General features: G+C 40.3%; 2 protein-coding genes across 2 annotated transcripts in view; both read left to right on the plus strand.

Moving 5' to 3' along the window:
* The first annotated feature begins 373 nt into the window (after window positions 1-373).
* On the plus strand, window positions 374-8,005 carry LOC308088752 (uncharacterized protein). The gene is made up of 10 exons (XM_080433315.1): window positions 374-551; window positions 746-850; window positions 2,103-2,145; window positions 2,254-2,403; window positions 2,771-2,891; window positions 3,090-3,302; window positions 3,631-3,714; window positions 4,400-4,541; window positions 6,938-7,100; window positions 7,221-8,005. Coding segments are annotated over exons 3-10 (1,110 nt in total). The 5' UTR covers window positions 374-551; window positions 746-850; window positions 2,103-2,143; the 3' UTR covers window positions 7,456-8,005.
* Window positions 8,006-11,017: 3,012 nt separating this feature from the next.
* Window positions 11,018-23,579, plus strand: part of cspg4ba (chondroitin sulfate proteoglycan 4ba) — a 28,648-nt gene continuing 16,086 nt past the window's right edge. Inside the window, exons 1-3 of the mRNA XM_080433951.1 lie at window positions 11,018-11,208; window positions 14,971-15,134; window positions 19,829-23,401. Coding sequence (XP_080290077.1) covers window positions 11,127-11,208; window positions 14,971-15,134; window positions 19,829-23,401 — 3,819 coding nt within the window. The 5' untranslated portion in view covers window positions 11,018-11,126. The remainder of the gene's footprint in view (window positions 11,209-14,970; window positions 15,135-19,828; window positions 23,402-23,579) is intronic.

Below are 23,579 nucleotides of genomic sequence, written 5' to 3' on the forward strand. Positions count from 1 at the left end.
AACAAAGTTTTCATAATAATCTGAATAACCTCTGGTACCATAATATAATAACATGCAAAAACATTATGGTTGTAGACCAGAGACCATTCTCTGAAAAAAATAAATAAAGAAGGAATGATGGTTTATGGAATGGTTTGGCTCTAAAATGTCTTTCTTTCTTTCTTTCTTTCTTTCTTTCTTCCTTTCTTTGACAGCCGGATAAACGTCACTGCGCACGTACTAACCGGAAATCGGTCACTTGCCCGTAAGAATGTAAAAAGAGCAGATCTACAAGCTCACATCGCGTCGTCTCCGCCATCCGCTGTGAGCTTGTAGATCGGCTGACGCAGATTTAAGCCGACAGCTCATGCGCCGTACAGTGTGTGTGGGTACAGACAGTACAGTAGGCTAGTGCCGCACGGCACCAGATCTGGCGACAACAAAATCCAACCAACCTGTCGAATAAAGAAAGACTCGCTCTTAATGGTCGACTGTACAATGGCAGCCGTCTGAACAGAAGTGATAGATGTATTAAAGACAGTGATCCGTGTGTATGTGGGACAGGGACAGGGGTAAGCAAAGACTGAAGACGCAATTTCTCTCGCATCCCCTGGATTCGAGAGAAAATGGTCCATGATCAAAAATGTCAGTTATGTTATGTATCGTTTGAAATAATAATAATTAAAAACACAAACCTGTGATGAGTATAGCATGCTGTTGCTGTATATTGTTTACGAAGACCTTTTTAACTGCTGTTTATTTTCAGGAAACCCAAGGAATGGATGACATTCTGTCATCGTCGTACGGTCGTTCAGCAACATTGCTGATTGGGTGATGAATTTGGAGTCGACCAACGCGTACATGAAAACAGGTCAAAACTGAATTATTGTTATTTACACAACAAATAATATTGTGTGATTGTGATGTGAAAGATCAACAGAGCAGGACACATATGTAACTTCCCACAGTCACTAGCTAACAGCAGCAGTACCATTGAGTCACCAGAAGAGGGCGCTCGCATCGTCACAGTTCAAATGCATTCTAGGGATTTTGTTTATGCAATCCTCCCAGTGGTGGAAAAAGGACTCACATGTTTTACTTAAGTAAAAGTATCAATACTGCAATGTAGAAATAGTAGTTACAATTAAAAGTCCGAAATTCAAAATTTACTTGAGTAAAAGTACAAAAGTATTGGTATCAAAATGTACTTAAAGTACCAAAAGTAGAAAGTACTCATTCTGCAGAATGTCCCATTTCACTAGTTTTCAAGTGTATACAAATCTTTTGAAAATAGCTATTTTCAATTGGCCGAAAATTAAGGGCTGGAGTGGTTAAAGGTAGGGTAAGTGATTTTCTTTGGTTAAAATAAGTGTTAAATAGCTCTAAATTCTGATAGTACTCATTGCTATAGAGTGTCTGATCAGTAACAGGAGTCTCCGTGTCTCTCCAGCTCTTGATAAAACAGAAAATGTATTTTCGTTTCATTTCCAATTTTATCCAATAAGGATAGAGAATTCAGTCAGGATACAGATTAAACAAGTGAAATTGGAAGTGATGACACTAAGAAATGAGCTGACAAAATGGGAACTGGAACACTATAAAAATTAAGCTGATAAATGGGTACTCTCTTCTGATTGGCTGAAATATTGTCACCTACCAAAAAAAATATTTTCTGTTTATTAAAGAGCTGGAGAGACGGGGAGGCCCCTGTTACTGAACAAACACTCTATAGCAATGATTACTATCACAATATAGTGCTTTAACCTTTTAACAAAATACTTTTTGTTTTAACCAAAAAATATCACTTACCCTACCTTTTAATTTGTAATAATAATCAAAATCTTCAAAGTAACTAGTAACTAAAGATCTCAAATAATTGTAGTGGAGTAAAAGTGCAATATTTGACTCTGAGATGTAGTGGAGTAGAAGTAAAAGTACAGAAAATTGGAAATACTCCAGTAAAGTCTAAATTGTAAAAGAAGTGTATTGACAAGTACAGTACTTGAGTAAACGTACTTAGTTACTTTACACCACAGAATCCTCCTCATAAGTAAGTGAGTAAGTGCACAAAGATTACAGATCACAAACCGATTATTACTCACATGTTGTCTATTGTTTTCCAGAACCTGATCCAGAAGAGAAAGCACTACAACGGAATTAAAACATGTAAGCACCTTCGTGAAATAATGTATTATTTTCTTTCAAAAATAATTATGACTTTTGACACTTTTTAACATTTTGGGTGCTTACGATTTGTTCTTTAAACTCTTTAAGGAGTGGTCTGAAAGGTCACGTTTCACTGCCCGTGGCAGCAGGTGCACTACTGGTGGGCCTCCCATATTCCATCTCACTAGTTGCCCAGTGGATATACGGTTGGCCCAATAAGCCTGGATATAAAAAGTACATCGAAGCTCTGAAACCAAGGTAACTGTCCAATAAATATTAGAGGCATTGATCTTTTTTTTTTCTTGCAATAAAATACTTGTAAAGGGCAATTGTAATGACACACAAATACATGTGTAACAAAGGGTATACAATACATTAGTTCATTTTAATTACAGAAAAGGTGATGAAGGTGTTCTTTCTGATGTAGAGATCTTTTTTTATATCATGCATTCACAATAAAACCCTGTGTTAATTTATCCTTTTGTAACTCCCCTAATCAAATGGACCCATTTGTAATGTACACTCTCAAGAGTTAAATGATAAATCCCAGGTTTTTACAGTGTTCTCTCTCAAAGGATTATTTTGCTTCATGACCTCTTAATCTTTTGTTTGAATTCTCCGTCAGGCGAATATATTGTTTGACCAGAGCTGTGCTGGAAACATTGAAATACCTACAGTATGGGAAGCTGTACTTCCAATGGAAGTCATGGTATAAGGATGTTGAAAACCGTAAGCATTATAAAAAGGTGTGTCACTTGCAGTAACACTACAACAGATGAAGTATACAATGCTGCATATTCAAATGTATACACTACAGACTTTTGTTTGCATTTTGTTTGGCCAAGTAAAGACGAGCCCTAATACAGACCTCAGATCTGTAAACCGGGTTGGCCAGTGCACCTGTGTTTAAACCTAACAATTTTGTGTTCTTGAACTCTTCAAAGGGCATCACGTTTGGGCGTCGAAGCAACAAGCTGGATTTGTACTACTCTCCCACGCTGGACAAGTGTGGAAATGGGCCTGTGCCCGTGGTGGTGTTTATCTATGGAGGTGCATGGGGCTCAGGAGACAGGTCCATATACTGTCTATTGGCCAGGCAGATGGCTGAAGAGCTGAGTGCAGCGGTCATTTGTCCTGACTACTGCCACTATCCAGAGGTAAGATGTTCTCAGTACAGTTCATTGTACCTGCCTATACTGTACGTTGTAAATATCGTCACTGTCGGGTGGAAACCACAAGCTCTCGTTAATACTTTTTTTTGGTTCAATATTTATAAAAACCCACACTTTTAAATTGTTGCAAAAATAGCATGAAATATGGAGACAAAAGGTTTCTGCCCAACAGCGACAATGTGAACAATGCCGTTTAGTACTCTTTAGTCCTCACTATCCACTGAAGTAATTCTCTACAGCATTAGCAGTTTTACTAGGTTGCCTGAACTACGTTTTGGTTTGTTTTTTAACTCACATTTCATTTGATTCATAGTCAAATGTTTTAGGTATGGTCCAAGATATTGCTGACTGTCTGCTCTGGGCACAAGAGAATGCAGAAAAGTTCAACCTTGACAAAGTAAGTGATTTTTTTGTAAAACACTTTGTAACATTGTTATAAGTGCTATACAAATAAAGTGTATTATACTTTTTTGTACACACCACATACAACATAAATTGATACGAAATGGACAGTAATATTATCAAGTGTGACTATTAATTATTTAACCATTAAATCAAGCCGAGTTGAGCCGGGACCATGCAGCTGGAAAAGCGCCAATTGAAGCAATAAAATATGCATTGTATACTGATGGAGAAATGGAAGTTCTCCTGTTCACATATAGCCTCACCGAAAGTGCCTACATGTACAGTACTGTACCTCAATGCACACAGGTTCTCATGGGTGGAGACATACATGCACATTTACAGTACTGTCAATGATGTAGCTGCAGACCACAGAACATACGCAAGGAAAGTTGAACATCCAATATGGTTCATGTCTAAATGTAACCAAAGTAATGGTGCCTAATCTGACCCAGCTGCAAGCCATAACGCCAGACCAGTCACATGACACAGATTGCTGAGGGCCCGATGACAAATTAATGTAACGCGTGCGTCATCATGGTGCACCACGCTTTTATATCCTGATTCATACTATAAATTAAGTACCGGTATATGATTATGTACTTGCACATTCATTTTCACCTCATGTAAGTCAATAATGTGTCCTCCAATGCATTTTTGTCGTATTCCTTTCTCCACAGAATAACATAGTGCTGATCGGACACTCAGCAGGTGCACATCTGTCCGCACTGGTCACCTTTTTTCTCATTGAAGGTAGAGATGAGCTCTTCGTAGAGGAAACCAAGCAGCAGGAGACTGCATTGGCAATAAGAGGAATTATTGGTAAGCCGGCTCTTTCCCCCCACAAACGTTATAGTCTATAGATATTTATATAATATTGTTTGCAGGTGGACGGCTTGAGATGCTGCACTGTTTCCATATGGGTTTTGTAGTTGATGGCCTTATATCCTGTCTGTCTGTTATTTTTGCATGGTTGTAGTGTTGACATGTGTTTAAATCAAACATGGAAGTATTGATGGCTTTAATAATGATGGCTTTAGATCTTTGTTTAACCCTAACAGGTGTATGACATCCATAACATTTGGGGCTTGGTGATGGATGATACTACTGATGAGAGCGCTTTCATAAAAAGTGCTTTAATGTTCTCTTTGGTGTAATATTTTCTATTACTCCTATTATGTTTTAAGGAAACCTCTGTCTGTCTGTCAGTCAGTCAGTCAGTCAGTCAGTCTCTCTAATCCTAATTTTTCTCCCTCAATGGGTTGAGCAATTCATCTGAACTTACACACACCCTTTGTCCATTACCACATGAAGACAGTGTGGAAGCTTGTTTTTCACTTTTCCAAAATGTAAGCTGTTTATTACACTTGGCTTACACACACACACACACACACTGCAACAGAGACAACGGCAGAACATACAGACGCTGCAAACTTATAAAGACTTTCATTTAGGGCCTGTGTCCACACACGCACATTGACATGTGCACTGTTCAAATCCACGTTGTGTTATTAGCACACATCGCTTAGCTGAAACAACGTAAACATCAACTTCTCATGGTTGTGGGTGGCACCGATCCCAGGTTGGGTCGTAAATGACCGGCTTGTCACACACACACACACACACAGTACACCACACGCCAATAGGGTTAAATCACTGTGCATACCGAGCGCATAACCCAAACGTCTGCATATAGTTTGACTGTGCACATCGCCGGGTATGGGCTAGTCTAATCTAATTTGGATATCAGGAGTAATAGGCTCTTCTATGCACAGCAGCCATATTATCACTTCCTTCTAGGTGTTACCAATGATACTAATGAAGGCTCTGTTCCATTTAGAGTAGCACAGTGGTTCTCAGACTTTTCAATTTCCACAACCACCATAACTCTGAGAGTGTACAAATGGAACCAAATGGACCCTTACGGGTCCATTTGGTTCCATTTGTACACTCTCAGAGTTACACACCCGTAAGGTGCCATTTGGAAACCCCTTAAGGAACCACGAGGGTCCCTGGACCCCAATTGTAGTCCACTGGTGTAACGGAGTGTTTCCAGTGAGCCAACATGCACAACATCAGCACCCTGACTCTGTTTGACCAGAATGGAACAGAGCCTTCATTAGTATCATTGGTAACACCTGTGAATGTCTTCGCAATATGGCTGCTGTGCAAAGAAAACAGAAATGATCAATCTTTTAAATATTGAGACCCTTTGTGACAATCAAATCTCAGGTGTGTTCCATGGGTGGCCCCTCCCTTTCACGTGGTGAGACGTCCAATAGTGTCCAGATGGCTGCTGACGGCAGCGGAGAACATTGTCTGTTAGAATCCATTCCGGCCCTGTTTGGATGGAGGCTGTCTGTAGGGCTGCAACTATCAATTATTTTCTTAGCATTTATTCTATCGATTACTTTTTCGTTTAAACGAATACTTGAGAAGCTATAAATATAATTTGTAAAATAAATTGATAATAATAATCACATTTCAATGTTTTTTTCACAAATGAATGCCCTACTTCATCATACAAGAGTGTCACACAAAAGTGTCACAACACGTCGCGATGCGAAGCTTTGTGAGCTTGTAGGACTGCTATTTTCACTCTTTTATAATAAAATAATAAGGAACGGTTTTGGACATACAGTATGAGGTTCCACCCGAACAGCAAAGATATAGTCCTTTTTAAACTAACCAAAATGAATCCTGGACCAATAACTAGAAAACCAAAGAAAAGGGACTGAGTTCATTTTGCAAAGATAACTTGATTCTCTTTCTCGTCAAATTAATCTCTGATAAGGCCTCAGTCCTCTTTCTGTTCAAACTACAGTTCTTTTTTAGGGTTGGAGCAGCAGGCGATCTATCTGCAGCAAGCCTAGAGGGCTAAAATACAAATGGTGAAGTGAACCTGCAGCACGTACTAGAAGTGAACCATTCACTTCAGAGGGGCCTGAGTCCATTTGGAGTGTTCACATATGCGAAAAATGTCAGAGTCATGGTCAGAGTCAAGAGTCCACTTCAGAGGATGAATAAAATTAAAAGAACATTCTTTTCTATTTTCCCATTTAATTTAATTTTAAATTGATTAATTTGATTAACTGTTACACTCCTAGTTCTCTGCTCTGAAAACATGACACGCCTAGAACAGAGTTAAAATCATCAATGTAGTTGAGTCATTCCATGTATTCAATCCAGTATCTTTTTGCTCTTCCTTTTCTGAATAGGTTTGAGTGGTGTGTACAACATCATGGACCATTACGAGCATGAACAGATGCGAGCTGTTGAGTATGTCTCCACCATGCACAAAGCCATGAATGGAGTGGAGAACTTCCCTTACTATTCACCCACACACCTACTGAAAACGTTCAGCGAGGACCAACTAAAAAGGTGTGAGATTTTGACTTACCTGTCGACTATACACACACAAACACACAGTATATGTTTTTTGGTTGTACAAAATATAATGATTTCTGTCTCCTGTTCTTGTATTGTGCCTGATTCTGCCAGAGTGCCACCCTTTGTCTTGATCCATGGAACCACTGACATAATTGTTCCTGTGGAATCTTCAATAAAGTTCTCAGAGCTCCTCAACTCACTAGATGTGAAAGTGTCTCTGTACCTGCTCCCCAAAGTTGACCACACTGAGATGGTCACTGACCTCATGATGCCAGAAAGGCACTTCTACCATTCGATCTACAGCTGTATCAAACAAGAGTACAGAAAACTAATTGTGACATGTTGACACTGGGCACATTATCACTGTGTGTGGTTTCATGCCTCTATAATGCCATTATGTACTGTACAGTTCTCTTATCTGTTACCTGAAACAGAGTCATATTTATGTTGTATTTAAACTCTGGTTCCATGATGATCATTCCATGGTTTTAAACATTCTCTGGTCCAAAGACCTTGGGACCCCATTGTAAATGCGAGTAGAGCTTAATGTTGCTTCTGATAAATTGAATTCATCATGTGTGTTCTAGAGAAAGTTGATTTAACTGAAAGAACTAATAAGTAATCTTGAAGAGGGGGCATGATCATAAGCCTTTGTAAATTAAATGATATACAAACTGATTGTTATTTTTTTTAAAGTATAACACTGGACTCGAGATGTTAGCAAATGTTTTATTTATCATTACTACTACCTTGTCTTTTTGCAGTAAGTTAAGTTGTAGGTACATAGTATTTTGAGACATTGACGTTATCTACATGCTACAGATTTATGCCAACATTTTGTTCTTAATATCATGTATTTATTGTTTCAAATATTAAATCCACTATAATGTTCTGGATTGATTGGCTTGTATGGTCTTATTTAATTAGCTGTGTGAAACACATGCTAAGTACTGTACAGGAATGATATCTAAATACTCTTAACTGTCATTTTATTCTTAATGAATACTTTACTGATCACTTTGCCTTCACATCTTTCAATTTGGTTTCTATGCTTGAAGACTGTAAAGATCTTGGTTCGTCTGTCTCCTTGTTTCTGGCTGGTTACAGAGCTGATGAGTTGCTGAAAGACAGCAGACGGGATCTGTGCATTCCCCAACATTTGCAGGTAGAGGTTGTTGTACACTCAGGACAGGAGACATTAGTCTGGGAAGATCACTCTTTAGTCAATGCTGCTGCTGCTGCTGTACATGGACTGTGATGGGGATGGAGGGGTTGTTGGGGCTGAAAGATTTATCAAAGGGAGATTTGACATTACGTCATTTGATCTCTCACTCTGTTATATCTTAGCTCTCTGTCTCTCAGTCTCTATGTATCTCAGGACACTAAGGATACTATGGTTTTATGTCAAACCGATTTGCGCAGGGCAGGCACTGTTACAGCTAGCAACATCAATGGTACACCACTGCCAGTAGTTCTGTTCTGACCTGGAGGATTTATCTGCCATTCTCTTTTCCATTCAAATAAAAGCAGTTTGGATTCATTCATCCAAAATGGGCCAGATAAATCTTTAGGTGCGTACACTATGTAAGATATGTGCATTCTGCAGCACTAGTAGACCTTCATGTCCTGGAACTAACGGCCTTGAGACAGGTATTGATGATGTGATGTGATGTTATGTATTTAACGAATGCATAGTCACTTTGTTCAGACAACTTGAGCATCCAAGTGTCACACTGCATTTTTGGCTTGTGGAAGTTTGCTAGACAATTCATTATGTCTGTATTTTTCATGTTTGTCAGTTAAATTTGGTGATAACTTGAGTACAGTGATGTTACCCCTTCACCTCTTCACATTAGGGCCAGTTGCAGCGATGCAAACATGTTCTCCATATTGGACAGGGCAGAGTGTACCTGTAGACAAATGCAGGGAAATAGGGGGGCTGTGATTTAAATGTATTTTTCACTATAATATTTACTTTTCTCAAATGATTTCATTAAGTAGTTTTTATACTCAAGCCTTGTGGTCTACGTGGAGTGCAAAAAAGTTTTGTCTCCAGATACTAATTTTGAAAGGGATGCTCAGTGGAGCGCATAACTCCACCAGGAGGCATGACCCTGCCAAGCTCCATCATTGTCTGTGTGGTGCATGACAATGTCTTGGCATTGTGTGCATGTATGAAAAGCCACAAGGCAATGGGGGGGTGCTATGAAAAAGGATGCTGATCGTTAATATCCTGTGTCAATTATGTTTGTACAGGGACAAACTGGGGAAACAAATCAGGGTGGGAATGTAAATGACAGCTCCCCCATGTCTGTCTGTCACTCTGTCCCGGGCGTAGCTCAAACTTGCCGTGTGTCTCACACGACCCTGATAGGCTAACCTGACCCATCTGCTTAACTGATCGGCCGAGCGCCGCAAAACATTTGTGTTGCATAGCCAGTGTAACTTAAACTTAAAAAGCCTTTACTGAAATATACAAAGAAATGAATGACAATGACCGGTACCAATAATCAAAATGAATAATGTGCCAAAATAGACCATAATATTAAATTAAAGGTACTGTAAGTGATATGTTTTGGATAAAACAAAAAAATCACACCCAGTGTGAAGTGGGTGGTGTGGTCATCACAGTGGTCATCATAGTGATGGAAGCTCACTTCCAAAAAAAAGAGTTTTTTGGAAGTGCATAATCCTATTTATAGGTTATTAATGTCATCATGTGTCTCGCTAGCCAATCACAGTGCTGAATAGAGTCAGCCAATAGAGTCAGCCAATCACAGTACAGCTAGCAGGGCTAGGTGGGCCAATCACAGTGCAGGAAACTAATACTAACGAGGTGTCTCAACCCCACTTATAGGGGCGGCTACACCGCCCAAAAATATGTTCTTAAAAAGTCATCAGAGTGATGTCATAGTACTGACGACATATAGACTGGTCTCCAAGTACTTAGTAGGTAGTAGGTACTGCACTAAGAACTCTGACAACAGGTCTTGCATAATGGGGGGGCATGAGTTCCCTTCAGGCATCGTTCCCAATGGACATCATTCCCAACGGGCATCATTCCCAACGGGCATTGGCCTAGTTCTTATTAATGCTAAGAACAGGGGTCCCCTATTTTGTTTGTATAGTGTCAGTTTTATTTAAATGAAAACCACATAAAGATAGGAACGGGAGAGACGATGGGATAGCACCAAACAGCTGAGACAATCATGTAATCAAGGGAACAAATGCGATCCGTCTCACACCCCTCAAACAAGCTTGCACTGGCCCTCCACGTAGGTCAGGCTGACAGGCCTACAGCGGGCTTACAGCGCAGGGGCCACTGAGAATTTGCTCATTGGCCAAACGTTGGCCCCTCAACGCTGGCCCGGCTGCAGCCCTCACTTAGCCCTCACTATTCACAGTAGGATATACCCTTCTGTATATCCTTCTATGGCGCCCAGTTCAGAAGTTATTAATGTACCATTTGTTCATTCATAATTGACCTTCTTGACTTTGATCAATTTCATGACCAAATTGACTGTTATTGTTGTAGTAGCCTATGACGTTTCAAGCATCCAAGTTTGATGATGATACAGACATTGCCAACAGTGACACACAAAAAGACTCATTACAAGTCAAAACAAATAACTAAAAAGTAAAACATGAACAAACAAAAATGATTGTCCCTTTTTTTTTTTTCCTGGAATTTGCACGCACGCACACGCACGCACGCACGCACGCACACACACGCACGCGCGCACACACACGCACGCGCGCACACACACACACACACACACACACACACAAGGCGGAGTTACGGGCGATTTGCAGCTGTGTGTGTGTGTGTGTGGGTCTGCTCTGCGCTAGTCCGCAGTGAGTGCACACACATAGCTAAACACACTGAAGTAGGAGAGGAGGAGGGCAACTTCTACCTGAAACAGTCGATTAAATGACCGGGAATCTAAAGTCAAACAAATCTGTAAATATGTAACTTCTGGACTTACAGACTTAAGCAGTATTTTGACACGTTCAAATATGGAATCGCTTTTGAAAAGCACAAAGAAGTTGTTTTTGTACGGTCTGCTTTGGTGGTCGCTGAGCGAACTGGCATTAGCAGGTAAGAATACTTTTGTGTTGATCTGAAAAGTGGTCTGCCATTAATGACGACCATAGCAGCAGAAACATCTTACAGAATTGATCATTATGCTACGACGTTTCTTGTCTGTTCTTTGCGTAGAGGCTGCACAGCTTTAAATGAGCTTCGACAAGTGTATGTGTGTGTGTGTGTGCCCTGTATCCCCCCAGGCTACGGCTACAATGTATCAAATACACACTGGCTACAGTAGAAGTGGATGGAACCAATGCTATTTTAGGTTCTGGGTTAGTTAGACTGTGTGAAGTGTTTTATTATTGTTTTACAAAGGCATAGGCTTATCTGTTTTAATAAAAGATTAGTTGGTATGGATACAGGGTAGGTGGGCACTATAGGGACATCTGGGCACTTTAATGTAAAATTGGCTATTTTTGTCCAAAATGTCAAAAAATTAAATATTAAAAAAATGTCTTAAGTAATGTAAAGTATACGTGATGTGAACATGCACATTTTCAGACTTAATTTGATCCTTCGACTTCTTGTTTATGGCCCAAAATGACTGTATATACAGGTTTTGCAGTAGCACTTGTAGAAATATTAGACCTTAATTGTCGAATGTAAAGCATGTTTTAATCATGTAGGCTATACTTTAATTTACTTAAAAACATTTTCCAAATATTTTATTCTTTAACATTTGGGACAAAATAGACAATTTTACATTGAGGTGCCCAGATGTCCCTTTAAGTGCCCACCTATCCTGTTACCGTTGGTATTACTGCTACATTATTACTGATCTTTGTTAAATAATACCACCAGCTTAATGTGTTTTAAATGCATTAAACCTTTCACGTTATCAATGTTTTAATTGGTTTTGAATAAAAAACGCAAAAGTTAAAGTCTAAACTATGCAAAAGTTAGTCAGTTATCCTGTATTACATGGGTATTGTGTACACAGGTAGAAGATGTAATCTACTCCTCTCTTCCTTATAATAACCATCTGCAGAAACATTCTATGATGCTCAATGCACTGTAAAAACACTATCTGGCCATCATAATAGCAGGAACATTTGAATTCAACAACATCTAATGAATAAGATGTATTTTTAAAGTGACACTTTAAACTTACGTTTGTTATTTACTTCAATGTAAACATTCATAAAGTTGTCTCCTGGGTTTGATAGTGGGATTATGACATCTAGGCTGTATTTATTTTTTCGCTTCATAGCTGTTTATAGGGGCTGTGGATTATAAAGCACATACAAATATTTCATATTGTCTCATCTATAGCATGTTCTTTCATTCCAAGTAACTACATTATGGAAATTTATTTTACATGGCAGATTTTTTTGTATAAATACTTTTATGTACCTGCCTATGGCTTGAACCGTGCTGTCATTTGTTGTACAAACCACCCATTTTGACCCTCAAATTAACCCTGTAACTGTCAGTTTACTAAAAGGTCACAAGCTTTGTTCTTTGAGGGAGTTTGTGGAATCTTTCTAACAAGGTCTTTATCACAGAGACACTGTTTGTACCAACATGTAGATACCACCCTGTTTCTGTGTCGGAACACAGGTGTACATGGGTATACTTAGGTGAGGGTGTTCTCTTGCGCTGATTGCTGCCACAGAATTTTCCATTTCAGAACTGAGATGTCTCAAAAAAGCAGAAACAAGTTAAGATATTCTTGTACCGTTTAAGGTACAACTAATATGTGGTCTGTGGTCCTTAGGTTTGTACTTAAGGTTTAATCCTCTGACGTCTGGCATTTTGTTTTATAATGCAATTTGTGGTCATGGGTGGTATGGCCGACTTTTAAACTCTGTACAGTGCAGTTCATTGCATATCATGGACAAGAAAGGTTTGCTTGGTTCCTATTGTTTTTAGAGCCTGACCCATTCTAGATGTTTGGTCTGATACCGATATTATACCGATTATTTTGTGAAAAACTAATGACATAATCATCCAAATTCTTATAACTCTATCTGTCTCACACAAATGTTATTTTTCCAACACATAACATAGCATTACCTTTGGGCAAATCCCTCAACATATCCTGATTGCTATTTTTAAACTGCTCTCGAAGAACACGGTCGCAGGCAAATACATAACAGAGGAAAGACTGTGGTTTAAGCCAGCCATGAGAAGGCAATTGATATGAAAAGCAATGGGGGTCATGCCAAAATACAGCTGCTAGCCACAAACATTTGAATCTCAGTGTGCATTGCAATGGCTCAAACATCTTGCTTAGATGGTTGCTAATAGGGTACACACACGGATCAACCAAAAGGTATGATTTCACTCCGATTGATATGCATAAACAATCGTTTTTGATAGATGGCCAGCTTAAGTTTGACCTGTATTGATCGCTCTGCAGTCAGGTATTGATGGTCGACCATACAATTGATGTTGAAGACTTAAATTACATGGTATTGGGGTTTAAAGTTTTTATTTACACTTCACAAGTTTCCTTAGGTCAATTATTTGATTTGGTAAAGCAAATTATCCCTCAGTACATTTACCCTTTTAAGAAGTGCATCTGGCTTCATCAGTGGTCTGGTCAATAATCAGTAATGTATCATTAATTGCCAATCCTTACCATTTGGGTTTTGAAACTGACATTTTCAGTTTGTACATACTGTACGTAGCTCCTTTTGGAAGGAAAGAAGTGATTGTGTGTCGCCCTCAGGAAAAAAGCATTCCAAATCTCATGAGAAACATTGGAGCGGTGGTGCCCAGGTTTTTAGGCTCCACAGTCCAGATTACAGGGTAATGTGAAATGGCAGGGACTAGCGGTAGAAGCAACAGCTGGGTCCAGCCACCACAGTGTTTCTGGAACACGCGGCTGCAGACAATGTGAGGATGTCAGAGCCTTTCATGTTCAGGTTGAAGGTTCCTGTCAGGGCAGGGCAGGTCCCAACGTGTCTTGACTCCTTCTCGTCACCTTCTCATCCTCTACCTTTGTACGCTCCAATTGTGCCATTAAAGGGACCTCTACATTTAAAAATCCAAACCTGGTGTTTCTACAGTCAGCAGTCGTGAACACAAATTTGTTCCCGATTCACAATACATGTGTACATCTAACTATAATCAAGATGTGAAGTGTGAAGCATTTTTAGAAAATAGAATCTGTATACAGTTGGGCATATAGCCAGCAAACGTGGCTATTCTGGGCGGCTAATATGGATGAATTCATTATTTATACAGGGTATATCTGCACACATACAGCTGTGTGAGCACCCGTTCAAATCTGGTGGTGGTATGGCTTTCAAAATCTTGACCTTGCCTCACAGAACTATAAGGCATCCTGCCTCAACCAATATAATGGAGCCTGTTCCGCTAGTAAAGAGCAACCAGGCTGATAATGAGTTCAGCCTCTAGATGTAAATGTCACATGTTGGCTATTGGCTAATGGCTATATTAAGACCACAATGCTTGGCTTGGCTTGACTTGTTCTGTGTCTCAACTGCAAATGTATTTGTATTTTTTGGTTGCATCTTTTATCCCTGTTCCTATCCTTAACGAAAATGAACTGGGCTCCACTTGGAAGGATTAAGCCCGATTCATACCTCGCCGTATGATGGTATTGAGCGCTGAAAATAGTTGATCTACAATCTCACGGTGCGTCGCATTGTGAGATTGTAGTTCAGCTATTTACATATGACAGAGCATGAATTAAGCATTGTGACGTGTCCACAAAACACAGTAAATGCCAAATGTGTACGTCATTTCTCTCTCTTTCTCCCCTGTTTTCTGTTCCTACCCCACCCCCCTTTCTTTCTCCAGCTTCCTTCTACGGCGATGGCTTCGTACAGCTCAAGGCAACGGAGGCGTCCGACCGTAACTCGCTCCGCATTCGCTTCCGAACCTCAAGCGCTGATGGCCTGCTGTTCCTAGCTGCTGGTCAGACCGACCACTTCATGGTGGAACTTCATGCGGGTCGCCTGCAGGTTGGTACACCCGTAGCCTCAGCACACGGACATATGTGCACAACGTGTGTGTGTGTGCGTGCGTGCGCGCGCGCGCGCACACGTGTGCGTACGTTTGTTAGCATGTACCCAAACCCACAGACAGATACATACTACATACCCAAAGGCACATACTATGTTGTACACATGCAGTGATAATTGCACCTTAAGCTATATCTGCATCTCAGCTGTCAGTCAGTCACTCGACAGAACAGAACCTTCTGACAGACCAGCTCACTTGATGTGATTGAACTCCACGCCAGCTGTGTTTTGTCACACTGGGGCATTTTAAAAAGAAGTTAAATGGAATTAGACAAGTAGACAGATCATCATGCAACTGCAACACATCTGGGGCCTCATGCATAGAACCTGAGCGATGCCAGAGTTTTTTAACCTGACTCTGTCAAATGGAAGAAGCTTGCGACACAATGCAAATGAGATTTCCGGAGGGAGGGGGGTTTACCAGGCTAAGACTTTTTTGGGTCCGATGCCAATCCCAATTTTGGAGAGACGATTACCCATATTTTCACTGATATTTTGTCAAAAAGTGCAAAATGTACTAATCAGTTTAGAAACTGTATGTTTATCAACCACTTTCAACCTAGGATCCCTATTTTGGGCATGTCATTATAGGCTTTTCAAAAACGTTAAAAAAGTGCAGATCTACAAGCTTACATGTCACATCATGACACGTTGTGAGCTTGTAACGACTAAATAACAGTCGATATCGATCATGTCATTAAAAAAGTCAAATAATGGCCAATATATCGGCCAGACAGATATATCCATATCAGTTGGCTCTACTCAAGTACTCATGCGTAAATCACTGCCAAGAATCCATACTAAACGACAGCATACGGACAACTGAGAACTTTATACAGTACCAGGGCAGGAATTTCATGGAGGCCATGAAGGCCATGCGCATCGTGGCAATAAAAAATAAAGGATATAATGAGCGCAGTTTCTTAGTTACTTTATAATGAAGATTCCCCTGAGCTCAGTGAAGAAAGACGGATTAGATTATTGGAACTGATTAAAGTGCTGGACTCCAGTTATGAACTCAAAATGGACTGTAACTCTCTGTAACTCTCGGAGTTACAGCGCCGTAAGGGTTCACTTGGTTTCATTTGTACACTCTCAGAGTTACAGCCCTGTAAGGGTCCGTTTGGTTCCTAACTATCAATCATTTAGCTGGGGACCCCCTGGAACCTCCTCAAGAACACCCTCACATTGAGAACCAATGGTTTAATGGTAGTGTAAGTAATATATTTGTTAAATCAAAAAGGGTTTGTTAAAAGGTTAAAGCTCTATATTATGATAGTACTCATGAGAGAGCTGTACTCTCTCCAGCTCTTAAATAAAGAGAACATCTTCAGGTGGGTTGCCAATTTCTTCCAATCAGGAGAGAGTGCCTATTTATCAGCTTAAATTTCACAGTGTTCCAGTTCAAACATTTTATGCTCATTTCTTTGTGTCATCAGTTTTTCACTTATTTCACTTATCTTGTATCCTGTATGAGTTCTCTCTCTTGATTGGATAAAATTGGTATCCAGGCCTGAAAATATATTTTATGTTTATTAAAGAGCTGTTGAGACAGGGAGACCCTGAACAAACACTGAAGAAACACTGATGATTACTATCAGAATATAGAGCTAATTAACGCTGACTTTAACAAAAACATTTACTTACTGTACCTTTAACTAATGAACCCTCTGGTTTCTTTTGGCTTCATTCATTATCAGGATACTCTTCAAACTGGCAGCATTATCAAATGATCCGCCATGCAAACTTGTCACCTTGCGGTGAAATTAACCATTGACCATTGAATCCAATAGAGGAAGAAAGTCTAGTTATGCTCAGGAATTAAGTCTATGATATCGTAATGACTATCATTGTAGCCAGCAGCCTTCTACCTAGACGGCAGCTCTAGCGGGTCTGTCTGTCATGTATCCTTCTTGCATTTTTCACTGCTAACCAGTTTGCATGCCTAATCATGATAAATATCAATATAGATCAATTTGAAAAACAGGTTTTCTGCTATATCACCCAGCCCTATTGTGCAGTTCTATTGTTCTCATTTTGAATGCATTTATCAGTATCCCTTATTCAAAAACAAATGCAAAAAACAAGAAACTGTTGCCCCAAACAAAATATTGCAGTACGTGTAATGTATAATGAATAGCATACAGTAGGTATTTGGGGGATAACTGAAGTTAGTCCCTTGCTGTGTCGTTTACATTGCTTTGGCAATGTAAACGTATGTTTTCTCAATAAAGCTCCTTTGAATTTAAATGTGTCACCATGGTTTCACACAATACAGGCTCATAATCAATAGCAGAGAGTATTTTCCTTTGCGTCTGTTGATGATTCTTGATTCTGGCATGAGATCCAAAGGCTGTTCTGTTATAATTACTTTGGGCTCACCTAGGAAGACTGACCTCAATGTTTATGAAGGGTTTATGTTCCAAGCAGTGCAGGATGCCTGCACTATTTAGGGCATAGCAGAGGAGCTTTGCTGACAGGGTTCCTTCAAGACTGCTACGAAGGCCCTCTGCAAGCAGCTTTGTCAGGCTAAATCAGCACACATTATGGACAAATGTTGTAATGCACAGACATAGTGACGAGAAACATTACAGAAAGTCCTGAGATATGTATACTTTTAGTTCAGTTGCACTCAGCATCACACTGGAGAAACATTTGGCGTTAGTCCTGAAGTGAATCACACTGACTTCTTTGCATTATTTTACTTCAGTGAGCATGATTGAATCTCTTGCATCACTTTTTTGACACCTTTGACCGATAGATGCTAGTTTATATATCTTGGTCACTTCTGCTCATGTTTTTGTTTTTTTAGATTCGTTTTTTTCTTGACCACAAATGTTAAGAATGTTATTGATTGATTGATTGATTGATTGAAATTTTTATTAGCCAAAAGAATGTAAAACAACACAGTTACATTTATAATACTTTTGTCTAAAAGGTCCGACCAAAAAAGTCCTTGCGGTCTTGTTTCTGTTGGGGTCCTTGAAATAATTTCATAGACATATATAATAGCAACCAAACAGTTCAAATCAACATAAAAAACTGAGAAAAAATACCAATATGTACAAAAAAAGCATCATGAAAAATAAAATAAAAGTAAAAAACGGGGGAGGGGGGTCAACTTATAGAGATAGCATGTTGTTTAGACAGATGATAGGTTCATTGTTTACCTGGATTCCTAGCTTCTCTGAGCCACTTCATAGTTCATGCTTACTCAACTTATTCCGATCTCTAACTTGTAAGTTGCTGTGGATAAGAGTGTCTGCCAAATGCCTAAATTATAACTCTAATTTGAATTGCCCAGTCCCCCCCCCCCCCTCCCTAAACTGGCATACTGTAGGTCACCAAATAAACTTCCCCACTAAAGTTTGTCCTCAGGCTTTGGATCTCATTCCAAGTGAGTTAGAGACGTGCACTATTGCCCTGAAAGCCTTGCTTGAAATGCCGAGACACAACAGCAAGCCTTGACAAGCGTGTCGTCTAAATGCCGGATTACCCAGAGATGGTGACATGATGCTCCAAGAATATAGCTAAAGGCTAAAAGATAAATGCGGTCTTCCTGCTGGGAGACACACACAAAGCTCACTGTTCTAACATCAGGTGACATTGAGGAATGTAGCATAGCACTCTGTATTTCAGCCACTTTTTTCAGAGTTTGCAAATAATCGTCATTGTCGGGCAGAAACCTTGTATGTCCAATGTAGTTATTATTTAGTCACAAGCTCTTGTTAATACTTTTCACTGGTTAAATATTTATAAAACCCACATCCACTTCCAGCCTGGCGTCCCTATTTTGAGCATTTGTAGGTGAAACTTTTCAAAAATGTTCAACTTGTAGATCAGTTATTTTCACTACTTTTTTCTTTCTTGAAAAATAGAAATAAAATATATATATGGAGATACAAGGTTTCTGTCCGACAGCGACGATATGTTATGTCAACCAATATATTGGCATGGTTGATTATTAGGGCAGATTAGAGTTTTTATGAATTTGTCAAGTTGAGTGCTGATTATTGCACAAAAAGAAATTTGGAGCTGAAAATAAATAGCCCCTGTTTCCATCTGGTGGCAGACTGTTTGTATTTGTGTGTTTACTGTGTTATCACTATTGTATGGGAGCTGATAATGGAAGACGTTCCGGTGACCACTATACAATATATCAATCTTTATTTTTATGTTTGCAGTTTGTTTACTTGTACAATCCATGAAGACATCACTATAAATTGAAATTATTCTATTATGGTATCACTTAACAGTAAACCATGTCAAAAACAGTGGGGAGAAGCACATACCTAAATAGAAGTGCACAATGAACAGACTTGGCTACATTTACAGCAGCATTGAGATATTGTATGACAGAAAAACACGGTGTTGTGAGCTCAGAGTTTCAGGAAGAGGACTGAGTGCTTTTCTGTTAAATGTTTAACTTTTTGGAAAGCAAGGAACTTCTCTAAACTATTCAGTATAATTTTTGCTCTATTCTTGCCTTAAGTGAGTGGACTTTTTTCAACTATTTCCCTATGACAAATACACACGGGTGTAATTGCATGTAGTTGTTGCCTTGGCTTGTATTTTAGTCCTATTCACGTCACGTGCAACTTGTTGTAATCCAGTGGTTTTGTTTCTGCCCTCAGGTGAAATTGGAACTTGGATCAGGGGAGCGAGTGTTGCATTCAGAGAGAAGCACCCAGCTCAATGACCTGGCCTGGCATGCTGTGGAGGTCCACCATGAGAAATACAATGTCACTCTAACTGTGGACAAGAATTCCCAAACAAGTTTGAAGATGCCAGGGCACAATTTTGATCTCAACATAGAAGATGGTCTCTATGTTGGGGGCTCAGGGGGTCTAGACAAACTTTACCTGCCAAGTGACCTGACTGGCTTCCGTGGCTGTATGGATGAAGTGACCTTCAATGAGCATGACATCTTGTCATCTTTGAGGCCTTACACAGGATTCAAGAGCATCCATGAAGTCTCTCTAGGCTGTAGTCCACAGTTCTTTGCCAGTGAGGAGGACCCCATTAGCTTCTTCAGTTCTAGGGCCTATATTTCTCTACCACCTTGGAGTGCACAGCAAGAAGCCGTGTTTGAGTGTGTTGTGCACACTTCAGCAAAAGAAGGGATTATCCTGTACAACTCTGCCAGAGAAGGGGATTTTGTGGCAGTGGAGATCCAGGAAGGTTTGCCGGTGGCATTGTTGGGGAAAGGTGGAACCAAAACAGAGCTTCGGTCACTCACATTCATCAATGATAAGAAATGGCACTCTGTCAAATTGTACTTCAATTCAAAAAGCCTCCAGCTGACTGTGGATGAAGAGATGGTGAAAACCAATATTGTCTCTCGCTCCAAGGGCATTCAGCTTAGAGGTCCTCTTTTTATCGGAGGCATTGATGATGGCACAAGGTCAGAGGTCAGAAAGATGGGGCTACTCTCTGTGTCTGGAAAGCGTGTGCGAGGAGGGTCGCTGAAGGGGTGTTTAAGGAACATCAGAGTCAATGGTGTTACGATGGGTCTCCCCGCCACTGTAGTCACCAAGGATATCTCAGTTGGCTGTGAACCAGAGAAAGATCCAGAGCCATCAACCACCATGAGTCCAACCGCTCTTCCGGGATTCCAGTTCCATCCAGTGACCCCAACACCCGCACTTTACACGTCCACACTGGCAAGGGGCTTGGACAAAAGGTATGGGTCTAACTTTGTGCATCTTAGGAATCTTGTGGTCCCAGAAGGCGGTCGAGCATCCCTTGAGTCTAAACATATCAAGGTTCTCTTAGATTTCAAGAAACTTGGCATTCGGCAGTCTCAAATTATGTTCAGAATTAATGAACAGCCAGTGCATGGTCAGATAAGACTTGACGTTGACCAGGACCAGGAAGAGAACACCTTCAGCATGTTGGACCTCTGGCATGGACGGGTCATGTATATCCATGGAGGCTCGGAAGACCCAGATGATGCCGTCATGTTTTCAATATATTCAAGTAGTAGGAGGCAAATTCCGGATTACTTAAAGGGGAATGTATTGTACTGCTTCAACATTACTGTAACCCCCACCAATGATGCGCCAGAGTTGAGTCTCCCCGAAGGTAATCTCTTTGTCCTGTTGGAGAACTCAAGGAAACACCTAACCACAGATGTTCTGAAGGCCACAGACATTGACAGCAACCCGACCAAACTCATCTTCTCTGTGCTGGGAAACCTGAATGCAGATGCAGGATATCTGGAGATCGAAAACAAACCTGGCTCTGCAGTGACAACATTCTCTTATTCAGAGTTAGAGGAAATGAAGGTATATTATGTTCACACGGGAGTGAGAAACTCAAGGATTGTGCTAAGGGTTAGTGATGGGGAAAGGGTAAGCAATACTGTGGTTCTACGGGTCATGGCCATAGCTTTAGACTATAAGATCTCCAACAATACAGGCCTTGAGGTCACTCAGGGAGAGTCTGCTGTTATTAGTTCAAAGCAATTGGCTGTGCAAGCCAATGCAGTGAAACAGGTCATAGATGTCCGTTATGATATCATCGAACCCCCTCAGTACGGAGAACTTCAGAGGCTTCACTCAAGTGGTGAATGGAGGCACACTGACTCATTCTCCCAAAGGCTTCTTGACAAAGAGCGTCTAAGGTATATTAGCACTTTCCAAGAAATCCAGACATCCAATGCAACTGATTACTTAAAGTGCAAGGTTACTGTGGCTAACAGAGCAACCACTGAACTGTTTTTCCTAATCACTGTGAAGTGGGTGAAGTACAACCTAGAGCGGAATGTAATGGCAGATATGGACAAAGAGAGGAAAATGACACTGGACTCCGAGCATCTTCATGTCACGGCTGAAGGGGCAGCACTCTCAGAGGATGAGCTCTTCTTCAGGGTTCTCACTATACCAAAGAAAGGAAAACTCCTACTTGATACTAAAGTATTATGGAAGAACTCAACCTTCAGCCAAAGAAATGTAACAGATCTACAAGTACATTATGTGTTAGTTGACAGGCCTCATGAAGATACGAGTGACAAGTTCAAATTTCACGTGTTTTCCAAACATGTTCAGTCACAAAACTATGACTTCCAGATCTCCATAAAAGCTGACATCAATAGCGTGTTCATGACAAATAACGGACTCTCACTTCTGGAGGGGGAAAGTAAATTGATTACAAAAGATGAATTCTTTGCAGAGACTTTGAGTACAAAGGATATGTTTTACACTGTCATAAGCAGTCCGAAACATGGAAAACTAGCCCGAATTAGTCAATCAAACTCTAATGCTAGTTATAGCAACATCCTCACATTCAATAACAAGGACATATTAGATGAACGTATCATGTACATTCATGATGACAGTGAATCGACCCAAGATGAATTCACGTTCATAGCCTCCACCAGTCAAGAGTTCAAAACGTCAATTGCTGAGGATGAAATTGGGTCCAAAGAAGGAATTTTCAACATATCCATCCAGCTAGTCAATGACCAAAAGCCAGTACGTGTTATTGACAAAGTTTTCCATGTAGTAAGAGATGGACAGAGATTACTAACAAGAGAGGATCTGTGTTACCATGACGCAGACACTGATTTTGATGATGGCCAATTAATTTACACCCGCCGTGGAATCCCGATGGGAGACCTGGTTCTGGTTAATGACACTTCTCAACGGCTGTTCCAGTTTCACCAGAAGGACTTGGATGAGAAACGAGTGTTGTTTGTCCACAATGGCGTAAGCACTGGAAGGTTTGTGCTCTTTGTCTCAGATGGGAAACATTTTGTCTCAAGCCTCTTGGATGTCAGCGCTCATGACCCATTCTTGAAAGTTGGCAACAACACCGGCTTATTGGTTCAGAAGGGCAGATCGTTCAACCTTTCCCCTGGGAACTTCAGTGTAACTTCAAACTTGGACATCAGAGACGATCACGAGGTCGTCTTCAAAGTGTATGAAGCCCCTAAGCATGGGGGACTGTACCTACAAGACACAAAAGTAGAATCATTCACACAGTCTGACTTAAAGAAGAGTTTGATTTCCTATCAGCATGATGACAGCAAATACTTGTCAGACTCCTTCAATTTGACAGTGACAGCCAAAGGCATTGCCCTTACTGCAAGAGTCAGTGTGAAGGTTTACTTGGAAAGCCACCAGAGACCACCCATTGTGCAGCACAGCAATACTCTATTGGTAGAGGAGGGGAAACCAGTTAAGATTGATGAAACTAAACTGGAGGTAAGTGTTTGTCAAAGACACTGAAAAGGAGTTCTATACAGTATAAATATGGTTGTTGACAAGTAGAAATTGTTTGTGGGTTACTGTTCCATCTCACCAGAATGCTGCTCCCATCGTGGGTTAATTTATTGGTAACGTTTCGAGCCGGGAGGCTCTTCCTCAGACCTTACTGAAAATA

This window comes from Gymnoscopelus braueri (genome assembly GCF_963280865.1).
Source record: "Gymnoscopelus braueri genome assembly, chromosome: 7".
NCBI lineage: Eukaryota > Metazoa > Chordata > Actinopteri > Myctophiformes > Myctophidae > Gymnoscopelus > Gymnoscopelus braueri.